This window comes from Schistocerca serialis, chromosome 9 (genome assembly GCF_023864345.2).
Source record: "Schistocerca serialis cubense isolate TAMUIC-IGC-003099 chromosome 9, iqSchSeri2.2, whole genome shotgun sequence".
In the NCBI taxonomy this organism is placed as follows: domain Eukaryota; kingdom Metazoa; phylum Arthropoda; class Insecta; order Orthoptera; family Acrididae; genus Schistocerca; species Schistocerca serialis.
The window spans coordinates 335,655,287-335,678,574 of NC_064646.1; the positions used below are offsets into that span (position 1 = coordinate 335,655,287).

The window sequence follows — 23,288 nt, forward strand, 5'->3', positions numbered from 1 at the left end:
TGCGCGCTCTAACCACTCTAATTTTACATTCGTGATCTCCTCGGGAGGTATAAGTAGGGGGAAGCAATATATTTGATACCTCATCCAGAAACGCACCCTCTCGAAACCTGGCGAGCAAGCTACACCGCGATGCAGAGCGCCTCTCTTGCAGAGTCTGCCACTTGAGCTTGTTAAACATCTCCGTAACGCTATCACGCTTACCAAATAACCCTGTGACGAAACGCGCCGCTCTTCTTTGGATCTTCTCTATCTCCTCCGTCAACCCGATCTGGTACGCATCCCACACTGAAGAGCAATACTCAAGTATAGGTCGAACGAGTGTTTTGTAAGCCACTTCCTTTGTTGATGGACTACATTTTCTAAGGACTCTCCCAATGAATCTCAACCTGGTACCCGCTTTACCAACAATTAATTTTATATGATCATTCCACTTCAAATCGTTCCGCACGCATGCTCCCAGATATTTTACAGAAGTAACTGCTACCAGTGTCTGTACCGCTATCATATAATCATACAATAAAGGATCCTTCTTTCTATGTATTCGCAATACATTACATTTGTCTATGTTAAGGGTCAGTTGCCACTCCCTGCACCAAGTGCCTATCCGCTGCAGATCTTCCTGCATTTCGCTGCAATTTTCTAATGCTGCAACTTCTCTGTATACTACAGCATCGTCCGCGAAAAGCCGCATGGAACTTCCGACACTATCTACTAGGTCATTTATATATATTGTGAAAAGCAATGGTCTCATAAAACTCCCCTGTGGCACGCCAGAGGTTACTTTAACGTATGTAGACGTCTCTCCATTGATAACAACATGCTGTGTTCTGTTTAATAAAAACTCTTCAATCCAGCCGCACAGCTGGTCTGATATTCCGTAGGCTCTTACTTTGTTTATCAGGCGACAGTGCGGAACTGTATCGAACGCCTTCCGGAAGTCAAGAAAAATAGCATCTACGTGGGAGCCTGTATCTAATATTTTCTGAGTCTCATGAACAAATAAAGCGAGTTGGGTCTCACACGATCGCTGTTTCCGGAATCCATGTTGATTCCTACATAGTAGATTCTGGGTTTCCAAAAACGGCATGATACTCAAACAAAAAACATGTTCTAAAATTCTACAACAGATCGACGTCAGAGATATAGGTCTATAGTTTTGCGCATCTGCTCGACGACCCTTCTTGAAGACTGGGACTACCTGTGCTCTTTTCCAATCATTTGGAACCTTCCGTTCCTCTAGAGACTTGCGGTACACGGCTGTTAGAAGGGGGTCAAGTTCTTTCGCGTACTCTGTGTAGAATCGAATTGGTATCCCGTCAGGTCCAGTGGACTTTCCTCTGTTGAGTGATTCCAGTTGCTTTTCTATTCCTTGGACACTTATTTCGATGTCAGCCATGTTTTCGTTTGTGCGAGGATTTAGAGAAGGAACTGCAGTGCGGTCTTCCTCTGTGAAACAGCTTTGGAAAAAGGTGTTTAGTATTTCAGCTTTACGCGTGTCATCCTCTGTTTCAATGCCATCATCATCCCGGAGTGTCTGGATATGCTGTTTCGAGCCACTTACTGATTTAACGTAAGACCAGAACTCCCTAGGATTTTCTGTCAAGTCGGTACATAGAATTTTACTTTCGAATTCACTGAACGCTTCACGCATAGCCCTCCTTACGCTAACTTTGACATCGTTTAGCTTCTGTTTGTCTGAGAGGTTTTGGTTGCGTTTAAACTTCGAGTGAAGCTCTCTTTGCTTTTGCATGTCGGCACCATCAACATGGTTTGTTACTTAACTTTCGTGTGACGCTATTTGTTTACGTTTTAAGCTAGGACCGAAACTTTAACACATATTAGCCCTGGTTTTGCACCATATTTATTAGGAAACGGAATGCTGAATTATTATTTTTACTAACTGACACTCATCAAAGGAGGGAAAGTTACTTTCCATATGAAAGTACCACAAAGTTGCAGTTATGGTTATCACACTAGTAAGAAGCACTCTTTCAGTTGAAAGATATCGAGACGTAGTGTAACAAAGAGTTCGCAAGCGGAAAAATGCTCATATCGGAGCACGAAAAAGGCGAATATATTACTGTTTACTAAAGGACTCTGACTGAAAAGTGGGATACCAGCTACCTCATTCTACCTTCCTCAGCACCTTTAAAAATGTCCCCAAAAATTTTGGCCTGCGAACATTTTCATGTTCTTTTTAACATGCAATTCGCTTCTCACTGTAACTCACTGACACCCAGTAGTCCATCCCCCGAAATCACTCGTATCTACCCACTCCCACGTGCCCATTCTCATTCGCCCATTCAGTCCAACTCATTGTCATTAACTCTTTGTTTCTCTCTAGCTGTCACTGTCCCATGTCTCACAGCGACAGTCTCCATCGTTCTCTTCTCTGTCATTGTCTCCCTCTGGCTCTCTCTTACTGTTACTATCTCTTTCATTCCTTCCCTTTGTTGCTGTCTCTTCTCACTGTAATTATCTCTCTCTTCCTCGATGTCAGTGCCATACTCACTCATTATCACCGGCTCTGACCCACTTCCGCTTTCTACTTCTCTTCATTCCTCTTCCACTGGCAGTGTCTCTTTCACTTTTCCTAGCACTGTTCTGAAACTGTCAGCTATATTACGCTGCCACTGTGTGCCTCTCTTTCTCTCATACTGCCATTGTCTCCCTCGCTATTTCTATACCAAAACCACTATCTTCTAGTATTCGTTATTTTTCCATCTCTTTCCCACGGCCACTGTCTCCTAATCTCTCAGCATAAAAAGCATGAATATGTTCCTGAGCCAAAATTCTTGAGAAAATTTTCAAATGTGCTGAGGAAGGTAGAATGAGGCAGGTGGTGCCCAACTTTTCAGTCAGAATCTTTAAAATTATCCAGGAGCGTATTAGTCTTTTTTCTGCTCCTATAGAAGCGTTGTTCTGCAGGTTCCCTTCCTTTACCTGTTACAGAGGGGCATGTCACTCGTACGAAAAGAACTTTACGGATCAGCACAATTGTCATAGTTTGTTTATGTGAAATTCAAACAACGCAAAACTAATTTTACGTCTCAGACTGGAATCTAAATGCATAAAAATTTTCCATGTATTTAAATTACAACAACGTTGGGTTCCCAGAACCCTTCTGTTGATAACACTTTACGACATATTTCTTTGCGCTACATCATTTTGTGTAACTACGTTTTCGACTCACACCGAATTTTACATGTGTATTTTATTTGCGCGAGAAGTGTAGTTTTGAACTTCTGCATCTCGGAAACGAATAAAGATATCAAGAAAATTTTCAGAACTGCTAGAGATCGTGATCTTAGGGCTGTATCGTAGAAATGACAGCCATTTGCTGTGCTTAGCCGTCTTGGAATCCGCGGCAAGGTCTTGTATCCAAAAAGCAAGTTTTTCGGGTTTTCTCTGGAACCGTCCATGAACTAAATGGTGCCTGCATAAGACTCATATGGAGCACCGTAGATCACATCTAACGCAAAAACAACCAACCGATTTTCTCCATTTGCCTAAGCTGGACGAAGTCTATAATACTCAAATATTGACTCTGTTCTGTAGGATACTTAACTAACACAATCCTTATGTTGAGCATACAAATAGTCCCTAGCATAAGAACTATCCAAAACACGTGACCCTATCTTTGTATCACCAATAGAATCCGAGGTATGAGCCTCGAAAAAATCTCGTTTTTATGGGCGGTGTTTTGGAATATACACTGCAGGAAAAAATTAGGACACCCTTTTACAGGTTACCAGTTCACTCAAGATTTGCAACAGTGCATTTGGAGTACGCGAAGCGATTACAAGAAAATGGCTCTGAGCACTATGGGACGTAACTTCTGAGGTCATCAGTCCCCTAGAACTTAGAACTACTTAAACCTAACTAACCTAAGGACATCACACACATCCATGCCCGAGGCAGGATTCGAACCTGCGACCGTAGCGGTTGCGCAGCTCATGACTGTAGCGCCTAGAACCGCTCGGCCACTCTGGCCGCCCGAAACGATTATATTTACAGATCAATAGAAGAGGCGGTTCTGAGGTATCACGTATCGACCTATGCTGAAACATCCATATTAGCACGTATTGCAGCCCCCATGGGCGGCAATGCACGCTCTGACCCTGTCATCCAGTCGATCGTACGATCGTACAGATGGCGAGTCCTGTCTTGGCATACTATATTCCACGGCTAATCCACCTGTTCACATAGTTCTGTAGTTGTTGTTTATTGACGAGTCGCACGAGTCACTTGCCAGGGAAGTTTCTGCACGTCTTGCACAGCACGCTGAGTTTCACAAGCAGTGTGTGGACGAGCGTTATCCTGTTCGAACAACACATGTTCTTCCTGTTGCAAGAACAGGTCTACAACATTCTACACATACTGAGCGCCGATTAACGGCCTCTCCAGAAACACTAAACGTGAACGAGAGTTGTTTACGAACAACTTAAATTGGAAAGAACACATAGAAAATATTATGGAGAAAGCGAACTAAAGACTGCGTTTTAGTGGCAGAACACTTAGAAGATGCAACAGTTCTACTAAAGAAACTGCCTACTCTACATTGTCCGTCCACCCCTTTTGTGCCGCGCGGGTTTAGCCGAGCGGTCTAAGGCACTTCAGTCATGGACAGTGCGGCTGGTCCCGGCGTAGGTTCGAGCCCTCCCTCGGGCATGGGTGTGTGTGTTTGTCCTTGGGATAATTTAGGTTAAGTAGTGTGTAAGCTTAGGGACTGATGACCTTAACAGTTAAGTCCCAAAGATTTCACACACATTTCAACATTTTTCGTCCCCTTTTGTAGTGCAGCTGCGCAGTATGGAATCCTTACCAAATAGGATTAACGGAATAAATCGAGAAAGTCCAAAGAAAGGCAGCACGTTTTTTACGATCTAGAAATACGGGGGAGAGTGTCACGGACATGATAAGGGATTTTGGGTGGACATCACTAAAACAAAGACGTTTCTCGTTACGGCGGGACCTTCTCACGAAATTTCAGTCATCAGCTTTGTCCTCCGAATGTGAAAATAGTTTGTTGGCGCCAGTATACAGGAGACCCACGCAAGACGATCATACGTTGCAAATCGCATAATTGAAATGCATGAAGGTGTTGTATGCTACTCCTACATATTTGTGTCTTTTGGAGGTTATTTATTGTAACAGAAGCTATATTTTCTATCTACATCGAAGTTTTTCACTTCAAATATTGTGGGATAAACTGGTTACGATTTGCCTCGGCTTGATAATGGTCTGCTGATCAAAACCAGTTGCATCCAGCATAAAAATAAACAGCTGATGGTCATTTAAAATGAAGTTTCACAATTATTTGACAGCTGCAAAGCCCCACCGCATCACAAATCTAAATACGATTGAGAGTGTTGTACTTTTCCTTGTGGAGCCACCTGAAGAATGTCGTATACAGTGGAGCCAAACGATGACTTAGTTGCAAGGATACAGTCATCGTGTGAAGATGTTCGCACCATTCCCTGGTTCCGTGAACGAGGGCCTCAATCAACTGTACACAGGTGTCAGGCATACTACAATGCTGGACGCAGGCATTTTGATCACCTTCTCTAATTTTATTCAATTTCTTGTAATAATAGAACAAATGGTAGCTACGTTCATTCCTTGAAACTTGTTTTCAGTTGTCTGCCACAGTAAATATTCTTATGTTTCCTCCTCTTTTTTGCATTTATATTTCCTTTACTTTAAATTAAATTAAATTGCCGAATTACCGAAAACACTGCCGTTATTCACCGAACACAACTGATTACTAATGACTCCAAGAGAACAAACGGCGACAGATGCCGTATAGGTAGATATCAGTCCCTGTAATTTCGGCGCTGACGTTGTCTTACTGTTACACCCCGTATACTGAAAACCATTGGAGTATTTAGAGGGTTTCAGGAGAAAAATAAACTGCGGCCGTAAACACGTGTATGAAGCTGTCATCCACCGAGACAGCAGAGCATCGCATTCGTAGTTGACAAGACCTGTTTACGCAGCAGCTGGCTTCATCTTCTCCACTGGCGATCGTGGCAATCAGTCGCAAATAACAAACAGCACATGTGTACTGCGAGACGTTCCGCCTGCCATCCGTCAGTGTACAGTCACGTTTTACGCTGAATGGGTGGCCTAGCTGCAGGCGCCAGGGCCTATAATTGCAACGCACCGTACCGTCGTTGGATGATGTTTCCTCTCCTCAATTTCTTCCTCAAGACACCCTCTACAGCCCTTCGGCGTTTGTCGGTATCATTTTGTATTCAGCTGGCCCTACTGATGTCGTATTATGCAAATCGCAATTCTTTGTCTGGCCTTCAAAAACCAAGCATGGGATTTTCATATTCTCTCGCTCACTACGTGCAAACTACTGATCCCACAGACAAAAATGAAGAGGATCTTTTTGCGGGAATTTTAATGTAGTTAATTTACGTTTTTGCAGTCCCTTATGATTTTGAGTTATTCAAGAAAAACGTACAAAAATGACAAAGTGACCTTCAAACGCACCTCTACCCCTACACTCATCCCTCACCAGCTGGAATTTCTTGTGGTTGGTTCGTGACACCCAGCATCCACAGTACAAAAATTTCCGAGTACAAGACCTATTCTCGATATTCGACTGTTTTTGGACTATTGGGCTATTACGCAATGGTGAAACGGCAGACCCTACAGATCCAAAAGTCTCCAGTTTGTTCCTTCGTCAATTCTAAGATATTTGTCCATCTCTTTTCCATTCTTTCAGCTCTGGCAACAATGTTCATTAAGGTGCAAAATGCAAAGCTGCAACGTTGTTCAGTATCCGTATTAAACTCCAAGTCTTGATATAACTGGATGAATAAGTCAGTTAAAAGGTTGGAGGAAAGTACACTTTTGAGTCATTCCTATCCACACTCGATGGAGTTGCATTCAAGTAGATCAACTAGCCTTCCATATGCAGAATCACTCGCTTGTCACCTCGTAGCTGTCCTCCTACGAGACTCGTAGTGCGCTGCCGTATCTCCCTATAGCCGATTACTTCCACCATCGACAGTGGCACTAGCACACACACCGACTGCGTTACTTTTTTCTCGAGCTAAGACAGACTCCTCGTCAGCGCCTTCTATCAGAAACTTAACCCTTTCAGACCTGAATTTTTTCTAGAGGATGGAAAACTTTTCTTGGTACGGTAATGCTCTTAGATGATTTTTTAATGATTTCAGATGCAAGATTTATACAAAAATATGTATCCATTTTCACAAGATACGTTGTACAGTTGGCTTAATTTATGCACTAAAATCAATAATTAAGAAATATTCTTTGTTGTAATAAACAGTAAAATGATCATTCAATAATTACCATGCAAAATGACAATAACAATATTCACTTATACAGTGGAGTATAGTGAACCAACCACATCCGCGTGTTCTGGTGCTCACGAGATGCTGTGCACTGCTGCATTGACTTGTTGGTATTTTCTTAGTGAGGCACAAAAGATGGCAGCACTTGCGCATGATGAAAAAGTTGAACATTCACAATTGTGCACCTCAGGTTTCTATTGCGGAAAAATACTTCTGTTGTACCTAAGAAACGGTAAAAGTTAATGTACACAATCGTAGCCATGGGGTCTGTTCGCCGGCAGTGTACGTAATCGGTAGTGTAAACCGCTGTCGGTCTCCTGCCTACAGCGCCGTGACGTTGCTGCTGCCGCTGCTGCTGGCGGCTCTTGGGACGTCCGCCGCCCCCGCCACCCCCGCCGCCACGGCCGCGCCGGCCAAGGGCAAGTGCGAGTGCGCGCAGGCGGCCGACTCGCCGCAGGTGGTGGGCAACCCGGGCACACCCGTCATGGCCACCGTCGAGAGGACGCTGCAGCGCCAGTGCGACCTGGTGGACCCCACCGCCTGCCTCGACACCAGCGGTGACGACCTCAACGGGGTGAGTGCTGCACTACGCAAACTTGTCCGGTTGATTCCCCGACATCGGCAGCAGGGTTCGGCTCGGGGAGGGGGAAATGGCACAATTTATTATTATTTTTCCTCACCCTTCCCCTCCTGCCCCCTCCCCTTCTCCTCCCTCCAAATATTGGGTGGCACACGGGAGACGGACGGTTTTTAATGAAATAATACTCAGCCAGCTTTGAAATTAATGCATGTTTATTTACACAAAATCAAAGCTCATTATTTGCCATTTTAGTTAACAAAGTTATTTGTGAAAAATAATGTTGTCAAGGTGATGTCCATCATTTCGAATGCAGGACTCAAGTCTCTTCTCAAAATCCTCCATCACACGGACTAAAATCTTTGCAGGGAAGGCAGCAATTTCTCGAATGATTGCATTCTTCAACTCGTCCAAATTTCGTGGTTTGTGGTTATAGACACAGTTCTTAAGGTAACCCCACAGAAAAAAGTCACATACTGACAAGTCGGGAGACCTGGGAGGCCAATGAACATAGCCAAACCGTGAGATAATCCGGCTAGGAAACGTGCGTCTAAGAACTGTCATTGAAGTGTTTGCAGTGTGCGATGTTGCCACATCCTGCTGGAATCAAACGCGTTTTAAAGGGATTCGTCGTCTTCTTAGTTCTGGTTTCAAGAATTTTTCAAGCATACGAATGTAAGATCCCAATTAACTGTAACTGTGGCCCCGTTCTCACCAAAAAAATGAGGTCCAATAATGCCAACAGAGCCAAGAGCACACCAGACTGTTACTTTTTCTGAGTGTAGAGGACGCTGGTGGATAAGGTGTGGATGCTCTGGAGCCCAGTAACGTAGGTTTTGCTTATGCACGGTCCCGTTTAAATGAAAATGAGCTTCATCGCTCATCAATAAAATTTCATTTTCATTCGACCCCAAAATCAAAAATGGCTCAAATGGCTATGAGCACTATGGGACTTAACTTCTGAGGTCATCAGTCCCCTAGAACTTAGAACTTCTTAAACCTAACTAACCTAAGGACATCACACACATCCATGACCGAGGCAGGATTCGAACCGTTCGCGCGGGTCCAGGCTGTAGCGCCAAGAACCGCTCGGCCACTCCGGCCGGCGATCCCAGAATCACTTGCATTCTGTAAGCGAAGTCTTCTCGTACAGCAGAATCAGTTTCCTTAAGTTGTTGGACAATGAGCATTTTGTAGGGACGGAGTTTTAATTCTTTATGCAAAATTCGTCTAACCGATTCACGATTGATTCGTAACTCACTAGCATAACGTCTAGCTGACCGTCCTGGGCTTCTGACTGCCGCTTGCCTTACCCTTTCAACATTTTCTGGTGTCGTTACTTTGCGTCTCGGGCCAGGATGTTTTTTATCCAGTATGTTTCCAGTTGATCTGAAGTTTTCCACCCATCTGAGGATTGTGTTACGGCTCGGAACAGCTCCATGTCGACCGACAAACCGCGAACGAAACAATCGCTGCGTAGCATTAATAGACTCACCACTTTTACGAAACTGTCATAGACAAACACTCGACGTTGCCAGACCCACGGCTCCATAATGACTGAGTAAATGAAATGGCGTCTTGTGTGGATCAGAACGACCGCCTCCCACCACCGCGAGCTCAGTACTACGCAGTTCAAAACCGTCCGTCTCCCGTGTGTCACCCTGTATAAGTGCCATCACCCCAATGTTATCATGCAACAGGTGCCCAGAAATTTAATAATAATAATAATAATGAATTGTGTAGAATGTTTTGCTAGGATAATTACTAAAGAAGGAACTGTGGACAAGTCAGGTCAACAGCTCATGAAAAACCTCAAAAACTTATAATATCTTCAGTTCTGTTTTTGCAAGGCCATACTAACTTTCATGTCACTAACTATCGATAACACTTAAAAATTATATCATTCGTTGTAAAAGTTTGTAGTTACACATGTATTATGGTTAAATTTCTTGAATCGTTGAGGGGATACGGTGGATATTATAAATCTTTCATTCTCATTCTATCGTTAGTGCTTGCGAGCAGAAGTGAACACCCTACATATAGTCATTTTTCTCGAGACTGGAGATACACGCATCTCTCCTCTCGAATTTAAAGAAAAATTCAATACGTTAGCTACATTTCTCATGCAGCAATATATCATCTAACATGCACCAAATGTAAACTCAAAGCGTCTCCTACTTTTCATTGCAGTTGATTCGAATTTCGAGCAGTGTGTTACTTAGTCGTGAAGTGTCACAATAACTATGGCCATCAATGAAATAATAGGCAGTTGATCATAAAGCTGATGAATGAAGCTGAAAACTGAGAAAGAACCAGTTTCTTTACCAAATAATTTCTCAAACATGGTGACTGCCATGTGGTCATCAGCAGCCACAGCAGGCGGTCTGCTGCATTGTCAGGAGCCTCATCAACGTGTTAAAACCGAGCAAGGAGGACTGCAGTGCAACTGGAACACATGCCACATTCTATAGACAGTGTTGTATCTTGAGTAATGGACTGAGCATCATTTTGTGTGTGCATCTGTAGGTGCATATAACTGCGATGGTCAGTACGGCGACTCTGCGTGTAGACTACCCATATTCTTTGCGTTTCCGCACTAATAAAGAGGGTGACGACTAAGCGGGTAAGACTGTAGCAGGAAGAGACAACCAACAAGCTGCAATCAGTCAGATCGACAACGAGATCAAATGGTTCAAATGGTTCTGAGCACTATGGGATTCAACTTCTGAGGTCATTAGTCCCCTAGAACTTAGAACTAGTTAAACCTAACTAACCTAAGGACATCACACACATACATGCCCGAGGCAGGATTCGAACCTGCGACCGTAGCGGTCTCGCGGTTCCAGACTGCAGCGTCTAGAACCACACGGCCACTTCGGCCGGCCACAACAAGATCACAGCACTAATCTTTCCATTCAGTGGCACTAACTCAGCTCTGTACTGGACATTGCCCGATGAGGCACGGGTAACTCAACAAGAAGATCTACTAGAATGCACTGTTTGTGTAGTAATACTTATAGAGCATCAGGCATTACTATATAATGTTTTGTACGTTGACTATGGCGGGCGTTCAGCCTACAGACGAACTTATCCTTCATTTTAGGCAATAAGGAAATCTCGCACAGCGCAATTTGACTGTATAGAGATTTGATTGTGTTTCAGGATGACTGATTCATCCCATAAGATATATGATCATACAGTCATACTTATGAATTAAACTATTTTATCAGTATTTTAAATGTGTGGCAAAAGGGAACCATCAGCCATATGCTGACGATGTAATGCTTGTGACGGGCACCAGGGAAGTCCAAAACTGGTATGATCGCCTAGAAAGATCTGACCTCCGTTTAAACATTCACAAAACTGAGATGGTGGAAACGATTCCATCTCCTGCAACTACATAAATTAATGGAGCTTCTCTTACCAAGGTAGACACATTGCTACATCTAGATTCTCGACTATAGGGTGACAGCAGTGTGAGGACGTGTAAGCAACCTGGATGCGGTTCAGAGACGTTACTGCTATTCCACGCCTGTCCACCTAAAATCAAAGATATACCGCACAATGGTGAGGCCGTTTACGTTATACAGTGCTGAGTGTTAGCCTACACCTAGAAGTGCTGAGCACACACTACATGTCACGGAAATGTCGGTACTGAGAAGATCACTGATCGGTAAAAAAAGAAAAAAAAAAGAAACAACGATCTGTCAACTAGCTAAATTGGACCCAGCTAGTGAAGAGATGCAAGAAGGGAGACTTCTTGGTATGGGCACATCATAAGGGCATCACCTACTTCAGTCAGCATCTCAGCCTACCTTCTCACTGTCGAAGGCCAGAGAAAATGTGGAAGACCTAAATTACGGTGTTTACACACTATAAACGCCAACGACCTTGCTGCAGTGGTAACATCGGTTCCCGTCGCATCACCGAAGTTAAGCGTTGTTGGGCTGGGCTAGCATTTGGATGGGTGACCATTCAATCTGCCGAGCGCTGTAGGCAAGCGGGGTGCACTCAGCCCTTGTGAGGCAAACTGAGGAGCTACTTTATTGAGAAGTAGCGGCTCTGGTCTTGGAAACTGACATACGGCCGGGAGAGCGGTGTGCTGACCACATGCCCTCCATATCAGCATCCAGTGACGCCTCCAGGCTGAGGATGACACGGCGGCCAGTCAGTACCGTTGGGCCTTCATGGCCTGTTCTGACGTAGTTTTTAGACACTATAAAAGCAGATCTAAGACCAAGAAGCCTAAATCCATGGAAGCATTAGACCCAAAAAGCAGAACCTGCTCCAACGGACGGCGCTAAGAAGAAGAAGAAGAAGAAGAAGACGGAAAGGAAACGATCAATGATACTGTTAAAAATTCGTGTAACATTTTAATGACTGTATTTGCGGACGTATAGTTTTCATTTTTTAATTTCAACAGCACTGACTATTCACAAGATTATATTACACTGAGAATGGGGGTTGCTACAAATAGAACACAACATTTCATTTTATACGGAGAGAAATTTTCAGATGCAAAATTAACTCGGGGGCACATAGCAAGTGAATGTCAGAGAACCATTATTTTTCACAAGACATGCAAATAACATGGTAGATGACGTCGAAAGTTCCAGGAGGCCTTTCGTAGACGACACTGCAGTATTCAGAGAAGTCGGAAGGCTAGAAAACTATAGTAAAATGCGGGTAGGTTGCAAAAGGATCGAGTTGTTCGGAGTGACATTTGTGCGGCCGTGGAATTTGTTCACACTCCTATGGCGTCCAAGACACTTCAGGTAGTTTCTGCTTCCACATTTATTGGCTTTGCCAACTCACAGTCTGCTCCGCCGACTCACAATCTCACAGCCACATTCCATCCTAACCTAGACCTCAAAGTTACAGATCAGTCTCTTACCACAGTCAGGTTTTCTAAGAATGGTTGCTGTTGTGTCTTTCGGGTTGTGTGGTCATGGTGCAAGAAAGTCAGTGCCGCCAGGAGGACAGCTCTGGACTAAACGTCATGATCAGAAAAGTTTCATCAACAACGGCCGTACAACTTGGAAGACTCGCAAGCAACTAAGACATCCTGTCCTGAAAGCCTTCTTTCACAGTACGCCTGTATGCTTCCGGCGGAAAGGCTCCTACTCCAGCAATAGCCCCAAACTACGCAGAATTGTCTCACCGCAGAAGCGATATTCTGCAAAAGGGCTCCAACGCCCAGGGGATCGATGCTCGCTGTAGGCAGTGACTCTCAACATAAACAAATGTAACATATGCGCATAAATAGATAGAAAGCTCAATTATTGTAAGATTGCACGGTTGCACTGTTGTACTCAGTCATCTCCATTTAATATCTAGGAATGTGGGAACGGAGCGACTACAAAAAATTAATCGCAGGTAAGGCAGATGCCAGACTTTCATAGCAAGACTGCTCAGGAAGTGTAGTCCCTGAACTAGGTTACAAAATCCTAATTCGTTTACTACTTGAATGTTGTTCGCCTGTCTGGGATGCGTACCAGATAGGATTGTTACAGGAAATAGACAAGATCAAAAGAAGAACAGTGCGTGTCGTTATAGTTTCATCTAGCAGGTGTAAAGCATCATGGAGATGCTCACCATGGGCCAGTGCCAGATGGTACAAGAGAGGAGAGAGCTGCACGACAGGAGGGTTTACTGTTAAACATTCCTAGAGCATACGTCCCTAGAAGTATCAATCAATATATTCTTCCTCCTATGCACATCTCACAAAAACACCACTAAGGTAAAATTAAAAGAGATGTGAGGGCACACGGGACTTACTAACAATCTTTCTTTCCAAGACCAATTGAAGGGCTTATTTCAATAGTGGTACAAGTCAATTTTTGCTCATTCTGAGATACAGAGTTCTAAAGTTAAATGAGTGCTGAAAAATCTGCAGTTGAGATACCAGAAATATTCAAGCTTCCTCCTAGAGATGAACCTTTCTTTCTAGAAAGAGATTTTCACTCTGGGTTCGCAGGAGAGCTTCTGTAAAGTTTGGAAGGTGGGAGACGAAATACTGGCAGAAGTAAAGCTGTGAGTACCGGGCGTGAGTCGTGCTTCGGTAGCTCTGATGGTAGAGCACTTGCCCGCGAAAGGCAAAGGTCCCGAGTTCGAGTCTCGGTCGGGCACACAGTTTTAATCTGCCAGGAAGTTTCAACCTTTCTTTCTGTTTGTTTCGACCATTAATTTCGAATGGTTCAAATGGCTCTGAGCGCTGTGGGACTTAACATCCATGGTCATCAGTCCCCTAGAACTCAGAACTACTTAAACCTAACTAACCTAAGGACATCACACAACACCCAGCCATCACGACGCAGAGAAAATCCCTGACCCCACCGGGAACCGAACCCGGGAACCCGGGCGCGGGAAGCGAGAACACTACCGCACCCATTAATTTCAGAAACACTGTAGACAGAAAAGTGGAGGTGTATTGAAATAAGCCCTTCAAATCGCAACTGGAACTGGAACGCAACATACAGTAAGAGTAAGGTGACTCGCAAAGTACAGTTGTAGATAAACTCGCTGTTTAGCTTTCCAAATTAAGCCCACCCATCCATTTAAGGGCGTAAATGTGTGAGAGTCCATGCGTCGGGAGGGTTCCTTGAGAATGCGACGTGCTGCGCAGGAGACGGACTTCGTGGTGGTGGGAGCCGGCACGGCGGGCAGCGTGCTGGCGTGCCGCCTCTCGGAGAACGGCCAACACCGCGTCACGCTGCTGGAGGCGGGACCTCCCGCCCCCGCCGGCGCCGCCGCCCCGAGCCTCTACCACGCCTACGAGGGCACCGTACTCGACTGGAACTACCAGCTCGAGAAGGACCCCAACTTCTGCCTCGCCAGCACCTGCTACTGGCCGCGAGGTGAGTCACACGCTCTTCTCGTCTCTCCACTCCTGGTCTCTGCACAGACCGTCTTTCACGTGCTATCTGGTCGAAAGTATTCGTACACCTATTAGTGGACATTAATATGCGATGTGTGCGCCTCTGGTCTTCATGGCGGCTTGAACTCCACTGCGGATACAGTCAGTGAAGCGTCTGAATGTCTGTGGAGGAATGGCAGCTCATTCTTCCTCAAGAACCGAAAGCAGAAAAGGTACTGGTATTGGACGATAGGATCTGGAGCGAAGTTGACAATCTGCCTCATCCCAAATATGTTCCATTGGTTTCAGGTTACGACTCTGTACAGGCCAGTCTATTTCGGGAATGTTATTGCTCACAGACCATTACCTCAGGCGCTGCTTTATGACGGAGTACATTGTCATGCTGATATTGTCATAGTCTCCGAAATGTTCTTCGAATGTACACAGTACACAAGGTGGCAAAACGTGTGCGTATCCTTCTTCATTTCTAGTTTTCTCAAACGCAATAAGGGGACCACACCCTAACCACGAAAAACACCCACATACCTTAACACAACCACCACTGTACTTCACTATTGGCGCTACACGTGATGGTTGGTAACATTCTCCATGCATTTGCCACCTCCAACCCTTACATTGGATTGCCACAAGATACATCGTGACTTCATCTCTCCAAATCATTCCTGTTATCCGGTGTCCAGCGACGTCGCTTAGCATGACTACAGAAATCTATACCCCATGAAGAGCTGCTCGACCACTATACTCCATTCATTTTATAGCCCACTCAACGAAGATCAAACAAAGATTGAATGGGGGAAAAATTTCGTGTCGCCGCAAATTTTTGTACAGTGGTACCATGAACTACATACTGCAACCCCTGACCTGTGTGGTGTGAGCGTTGGGATGGAGGCGTGGGTGGAGGGGGGGGGGGGAGTTTTAAGGTCACTCTTTTTCTTTTTCTTGAATAACTCGAAAACGGAGACTTCTAGTGAAATTGTTTCCCAGAACAAACTACGTTCATTAAATTTCACAGAGAGAAAGCTCCTTTTCATTTGTTCTCTAGGACTACAAGTTTCCGCGTTGCAGGGGACTGAAAAATCGCACATTATTAAAAACTGATTTTTAATGGTATAAAATTAATGTATGCTGTTAAATAAAGTGGATTAAGGATCAATAATAAATGTGTGTACCATATATAAGGGCAATAGAGTCCTATTAAAGGACAAATTGTGTAGTGCGAGTGTAGCAGAGAGGTCGGAGCAGAGGGTGCGGGTTGGGAGTAGAAGCTTGAGAGAATGTAAGATTGTGGTCATGCCCTTACCTCCTCCACAGATCTGCAAACTGAAGACCGAGTAGGCGAGTCTTCACTCTGTGTACCCCACTACGTCACGAGACACAACTGCAGCGTTTTTCACAAAGTCATACCAATCCTCGCGCAGCTCGCTTTATGGATCACTGACGACAGGTGTGCAGACATGCCCTTGGTGCTTATTTTCCACGTACTTCAAACACACTTCCTTTGTCTTCTTCCTCTATCTGTCTTCTATCTGTATACCTGTATATCAATAATTAAAGTCCCCACACTGCGTTTATCTGTCTGTATGTGAATGCTAATTGCAGAATCTGTTGTAGAGATATTGATACGGTTTTCGCTGATAGACTGATTCACGAGGAAGACCTGTATGTATAATTTGTAAATATTACGTGCGAGGTGGCTGAACTATGGTGAATTAAAGCCTTACACCACTGTGAAAGTGGCCGAGCGGTTCTAGGCGCCTCAGACTGGAACCGCGCTGCTGCTACGGTCACAGGTTCGAATCCTGCCTCGGGTATGGGTGTGTGTGATGTCCTTAGATTAGTTAGCTTTAAGTAGTTCCAAGTCTAGGGGACTTATGACCTCAGATGTTAAGTCCCATAGTGCTTAGAGCCATTTGAACGATTTGAACCACTGTGAAAACAATGCCGTTGCCACCTACTGGTGAATACTGGACTCGCATTCAATCCCGTCTCCAGCCATCCTGATTTAGGTTTTCCGTGATTTCCCTAAATCGTTTCAGGCAAATGCAGGGATGGTTCCTTTGAAAGGGCACGGCCGATTTCCTTCCCAATCCTTCCCTAACCCGAGCTTGCGCTCCGTCTCTAATGACCCCGTTGTCGACGGGACGTTAAACACTAACCACCACCACCACCTACTGGTGAAGTTGGAACGCACTGGAACCGTGTAAGGCAGCCAAATGCAGTGTCAGGCTGGCACGTGCTACAGCGAATGGGTGGCTAGTTCGAACTACCACCGACTTCCGAAATGACCTGCAATGCAGAATGTAACACGCTGGTAAGAACAGATTTTTTGGTATAGAGTTAACGTTTGAGGGATGCGAAGGGCAATGCTGGTAAGGTCACACAGAAAACGTAGCTCGCGCCAGACTGGTGCTGGAGCTAGGTGGATGGAGAGGGCCCTTAGCTCGTGCCGAACTCCACTGTGGTCGGGCGGACCACATTCACATTGTACTGGCACCGCAGTCGCGTGCCTGGCGAGAGGCCAAAGCTCATACCAAACTAGCCCTGCAGGCGGGTAGAACAGGCGGTGGGTTAGTTCACAGCCCCCCATCATCGCCATAAGATGTCACTCCAAATTCCAATAAAATGTGGCACAGGTAACAGTGGTGCCTTCTGAGAACTTTCCTCGCGTGCGCTGCTTAAATCGTTTAAGTTATATGAAAGCGATAATATTCAGTTACCTAAAGCTGTTATCTGAAATTTAATTATATCTCTATGCAGTGGCCCGTAAATAAAATTACTGCTATGCCAGACAGATTGTCCAGCTGTAGACAGTTTGAGCTATCCACGCAAAGCTAAGGCGGATCGTTAGTAAGCCACAATTTTTCCGGGCGGGAAGGAGCGCCGGTCCCCGGCACGAATCCACCGGGGGATTTGTGTCGAGGTCCGGCGAGCTGGCCGGTTTGTGGGTGGTTTTTAGGCGGTTTTCCATCTGCCTCGAAGAATGCGGGCTGGTTCCCCTTATTCCGCCTCAGCTACACTATGTCGGTGATTGCTGCGCAAACAAGTTCTCCACGTACGCGTACACCAGCATTACTATATCACGCAAACATAGGGGTTACATTCGTCTGGTGTGAGACGTTCTCTGGGGGTCCACCGGGGGCGGAACCGCACAATAACCCTCGGTTCGGTGTGGGGTGGCGGAGGGGTGCAGTGGACTGCGGTAGTCGTCATGGGATTGCGGACCACTGCGGCTGCGGCAGGGACGGTGCCTCTCCGTCGTTTCTAGGTCCCCAGTTAACATAACATAAGGTACAATTTTAGTTACTTTCGGGACACAGTAGTTAAACTTTTTTCTGCTTCTGTTTTTCGTTCATTTTTCCCTGACGACAGTTGTTCTCTTCCAGAGAGCTAAAAAGTATAGTGAAACGAATTTTTTCCTGCCTATTCTCCGTAGCTGAGAGATGAGTGTAGACGACTGCCATGTGGGGGATCTCGGTTCAATTCCCAATAAAGCCAAGAATTTTTCCTTGCTGGTAGGACCGGTACAGGGTGCACATAGCCTCATGATTCACACTGAAGATTTACCAGACTGAGAGGTAGCAGCTCCGAGGTCTGAAGCGTCGACAACGGCTGCGAGTGCGGTGTTCTGACTTCATGCCCGTCCATATCATATGCCCGTGATGCCATATGGCAAAGGATCTCGCAGCAGCCAGACGACATCGCACGGTCTTCAGGACTAGATCGCGAAGTTTGTATTTTTTTCGTTCTAATAACAAATCGGCATGCCTCACTGTGCACGATAAAACATGAGTCTCATGGTATGCATGGCGCACCCAATCCGCACTTTACATCTACACATCTACATTTATACTCCGCAAGCCACCCAACGGTGTGTGGCGGAGGGCACATGCCACTGTAATTACCTCCCTTTCCTGTTCCAGTCGCGTGTGGTTCGCGGGAAGAACGACTGCCGGAAAGCCTCCGTGCGCGCTCGAATCTCTCTAATTTTACATTCGTGATCTCCTCGGGAGGTATAAGTAGAGGGAAGCAATACATTTGATACCTCATTCAGAAACGCACCCTCTCGAAACCTGGACAGCAAGCTACACCGCGATGCAGAGCGCCTCTCTTGAAGAGTCTGCCACTTGAGTTTGCTAAACATCTCCGTAACGCTATCACGCTTACCAAATAACCCTGTGACGGAACGCGTCGTTCTTCTTTGGATCTTCTCTATCTCTTCTGTCAACCCGACCTAATACGGATCCCACACTGAAGAGCAATACTCAAGTATAAGTCGAACGAGTGTTCTGTAAGAAACCTCGTTTGTTCAAAAATGGTTCAAATGGCTCTGAGCACTATGGGACTTAACAGCTCTGGTCATCAGTCCCCCAGAACTTAGAACTACTTAAACCTAACTAACCCGGGCGTGGGAAGCGAGAACGCTACCGCACGACCACGAGCTGCGGACCACCTCGTTTGTTGATGGACTACATTTTCTAAGGACTCTCCCGATGAATCTCAACCTGGCATCCGCCTTACCAAGAATTAATTTTATGTGATCATTCCACTTCAAATTGTTCCGTACGCATACTCCCTGATATTTTACGGAAGTAACTGCTACCAGTGTTTGTTCCCGTATCATATAGTCATACAATAAAGGATCCTTCTTTCTATGTATTCTCAATACATTACGTTTGTCTATGTTAAGGGTCAGTTGCCACTCCCAGCACCAAGTGCCTATCCGCTGGAGATCTTCCTGCATTTCGCTGCAATTTTCTAATGCTGCAACTTCTCTGTATACTACAGCATCATCCGCGAAAAGCTGCATGGAACTTCTGACAATATCTACTAGGTCATTTATGTATATTGTGAAAAGCAATGGTCTCATAACGCTCCCCTGTGGCACGCCAGAGGTTACCTTAACGTCTGTAGACGAATCTCCATTGAGAAGAACATGCTGTGTTCTGTTTGCTAAAAACTCTTCAATCCAGCCACACAGCTGGTCTGATATTCCGTAGGCTCTTACATTGTTTACCAGGCGACAGTGCGGAACTGTATCGAACGCCTTCCGGAAGGAAAATGGCATCATCCTGGGAGCCTGTATCTAATATTTTGTGGGCCTCATGAACAAATAAAGCGAGTTGGCTCTCACTCGATCGCTGTTTCCGGAATCGATGTTGATTCCTACAGAGTAGATTCTGGGTTTCCAGAAATGACATGATACGCGAGCAAAAAACATGTTCTAAAATTCTACAACAGATCGATGTCAGAGATATAGGCCTACAGTTTTGCGCATCTGCTCGACGACCCTTCTTGAAAACTGCAACTACCTGTGCTCTTTTCCAATCATTTGGAACCTTCCGCTCCTCTAGAGACTTGCTGTACACGGCCGTTAGAAGGCGGGCAAGTTCTTTCGCGTACTCTGTGCAATGGGCTGCGATGTGTCTGGCAGTTGGGCTGGTCTAACAGCGTGCTTCGGAACTGTAGTGCCGACATTTCAAAGTTCGTCAGGACTGCAGACATGTGGCTGCACACAAACAAAAAATTAATCGCAAAACTTTCTGTCTTGTTAGATCGTGATCAGAACTTTATGACTGCCTCTGGTAATGACGTACTGAGTTGTTTTCACTTGCCTGAGGTGTCGCATGCCTTTGAGCACCCGGCTGTTTAGACTGTGTCATGTAATCTCACTGTGGCGTTACTCGGTGGCAGGGCGCATGGTGGGCGGCACTGGCATGCTGCACGGCATGATGTACATGCGCGGCAACCCCTGGGACTACGACCACTGGGCCGCCTCGGGCTGCCGCGGCTGGTCCTGGGCCGACGTGCTGCCCTACTTCCTGCGCTCCGAGGACAACCTTGACGTCAAGAGAGGCAGCCCCTTCGTCGACGTAAGTACCTGTATACTACGCTCCCCAGTCCACTCTATGGAGTATGGTGGAGTCTACTTCATACCAACACTATCCGTCTTCTCTACAATGCCATATGCACGTTGAGCGACTTAAAAATGCCTCTGTAAGTGCTTATATACAGAGTGTAATGGGTATATATAGGGTGGTCCATTGATCGTGACCAGGCCAAATATCTCACGAAATAAGCGTCAAACGGAAAAACTACAAATAACGAAACTGGTCTAGCTTGAAGTGGGAAATCAGACGGCGCTATGGTTGGCCCGCTAGATGGGGCTGCCGTAGGTCAAACGGATATCAACTGCGGTTTTTTTTTTTAAATAGGAACCCCCATTTTTATTACATATTCGTGTAGTAAGTAAAAATTATGAATGTTTTAATTGGAACACATTTTTCGCTTTGTGACAGATGGCGCTGTAATAGTCACAAACATATGGCTCACAATTTTGGTAACAGGCAGGTTTTTTAAATTAAAATACAGAACGTAGGTACGTTTGAACATTTTATTTCGGTTGTTCCGCAATTGGTAAACGCTCCATTTTATCACAGGTAATGTATCACCAAGCAAATACCGTCCGCACTGGCGGAATGTTACGTGATACCACGTAAGTATACGTTTGTGACTATCACATAGCGAAAAAAGTGGTCCAACTAAAACATTCATATTTCTTTACGTACTACACGAATATGTAATAAAAATGGGGGTTCCTATTTTAAAAAATGCAGTTGATATCCGTTTGACCTATGGCAGGCCCATCTAGCGGGCCAACCATAGCGCCATCTGATTTCCCCCTTTAAGCTAGACGAGTTTCGTTCTTTGTAGTTTTCTCGTTTGATGCTTATTTCGTGAGATATTTGGCCCGGTCACTATCAATGGACCACCCTGTGTAGTACAGATATTTGTGTTAGTGACTGAAAACCGTGTATTGAACAACACTGCGTTAGTATTTACTTCATTTTCAGCCTATCAGCTAAAAGTAGTTTTTCTTTTTTTTATATATAGATTGGTTAGTACCTCAAAGTGTATGTGGCAAGAGTGAACCATCGATGTTCCTATTCCCCTGGGCAGCAGGTGAGATGAAGTGTAGAAATGTCGATGCAAAACGGTTAGTCTATACCGCCATGTGTCGTTAACTTCGGGTTTCAGGTACAGCCATTTACAAAACATCAGGTCATAAAGTTTTTGATGTGTTTGTGGGAAGACTGTTGAATGCAGAGAAAAAACAACAAACACATTGATGTGTGTACATACACTACTGGCCATTAAAATTGCTACACCACGTTGATGACATGCTACAGACGCGAAATTTAACCGACAGCAGGAATATGCTGTGATATGAAAATGATTAGATTTTCACACACAAGGTTGGCGCCGGTAGCGACACCTACAACGTGCTGACATGAGGAAAGTTTCCAACCGGTTTCTCATACACAAACAGCAGTGACCTGCGTTGCCTGGTGAAACGTTGTTATGATGCCTCGTGTAAGGAGAAGAAATGCGTGCCATCACGTTTCCGACTTTGATAAAGGTGGGATTGTAGCCTATCGCGATTGCGTTTCATCGCATCGCGACATTCCTGCTCACAATGGTCGAGACCCAATGACTGTTAGCAGCATATGGAATCAGTGGGTTCAGGACGGTAATATGGAACGCCGTGCTGGATCCCAACGGCCTCGTATCACGAGCAGTCGAGATGACAGGCATCTTATCCGCATGGCTGTAACAGATCGTGCAGCCACGTCTCGATTCCTGAGTCAACAGATAGGGACGTTTGCAAGACAACAACCATCTGCACGAACAGTTCGACGACGTTTGCAGCAGCATGGGCTATCAGCTCGGAGACCATGGTTGCGGTTACCCTTGACGCTGCATCACAGGCAGGAGCGCCTGCGATGGTGTACTCAACGACGAACCTGGGTGCACGAATGGCAAAACCTCATTTTTTTCGGACGAATCCAGGTTATGTTTACAGTATCATGATGGTCGCATCCGCGTTTGGCCTCATCGAGGTGAACGCACATTGGAAGCGTGTATTCGTCATCGCCATACTGGCGTATTACCCGGCGTGATGGTATGTGGTGCCATTGGTTACACGTCTCGGTCACCTCTTGTTCACATTGACGGCACTTTGAATAGTGGATGTTACATTTCAGATGTGTTACGACCCGTGGCTCTACCCTTCATTCGTTCCCTGCGAAACCCTACATTTGAGCAGGATAATGCACTACAGCATGTTGCAGCTCCTGTACGGGCCTTACTGGGTACAGAAAATGTTCGACTGCTGCCGTGGCCAGCACACTCTCCAGATCTCTCACCAATTGAGAACGTCTGGTTAATGGTGGCCGAGAAACTGGCTAGTCACAATACGTCAGTCACGACTCTTGATGAACTGTGGTATCGTGTTGAAGCTGCATGGACAGCTGTACCTGTACACGCCATCCAAGCTGTGTTTGACTCAATGCCCAGGCGTATCAAGGCCGATATTTCGGCCAGAGGTGGTTGCTCTGGGTACTGATTTCTCAGGATCTATGCACCCAAATTGCGTGAAAATGTAATCAAATGGTTCAAATGGCTCTGAGCACTATGCGACTTAACTTCTGAGGTCATCAGTCGC

The 23,288-nt window shown here is 45.4% G+C and overlaps 1 protein-coding gene across 2 annotated transcripts in view; it reads left to right on the plus strand.

The window, feature by feature from the left end:
* The window catches only part of LOC126419067 (glucose dehydrogenase [FAD, quinone]-like), a 215,320-nt gene that overhangs the window by 167,498 nt on the left and 24,534 nt on the right, over positions 1 to 23,288 (plus strand). For both annotated transcript variants that reach the window (XM_050086148.1, XM_050086147.1), the window contains exons 2-4: positions 7,659 to 7,905; positions 14,534 to 14,765; positions 20,477 to 20,655. In XM_050086148.1, coding sequence (XP_049942105.1) covers positions 7,659 to 7,905; positions 14,534 to 14,765; positions 20,477 to 20,655 — 658 coding nt within the window. The remainder of the gene's footprint in view (positions 1 to 7,658; positions 7,906 to 14,533; positions 14,766 to 20,476; positions 20,656 to 23,288) is intronic.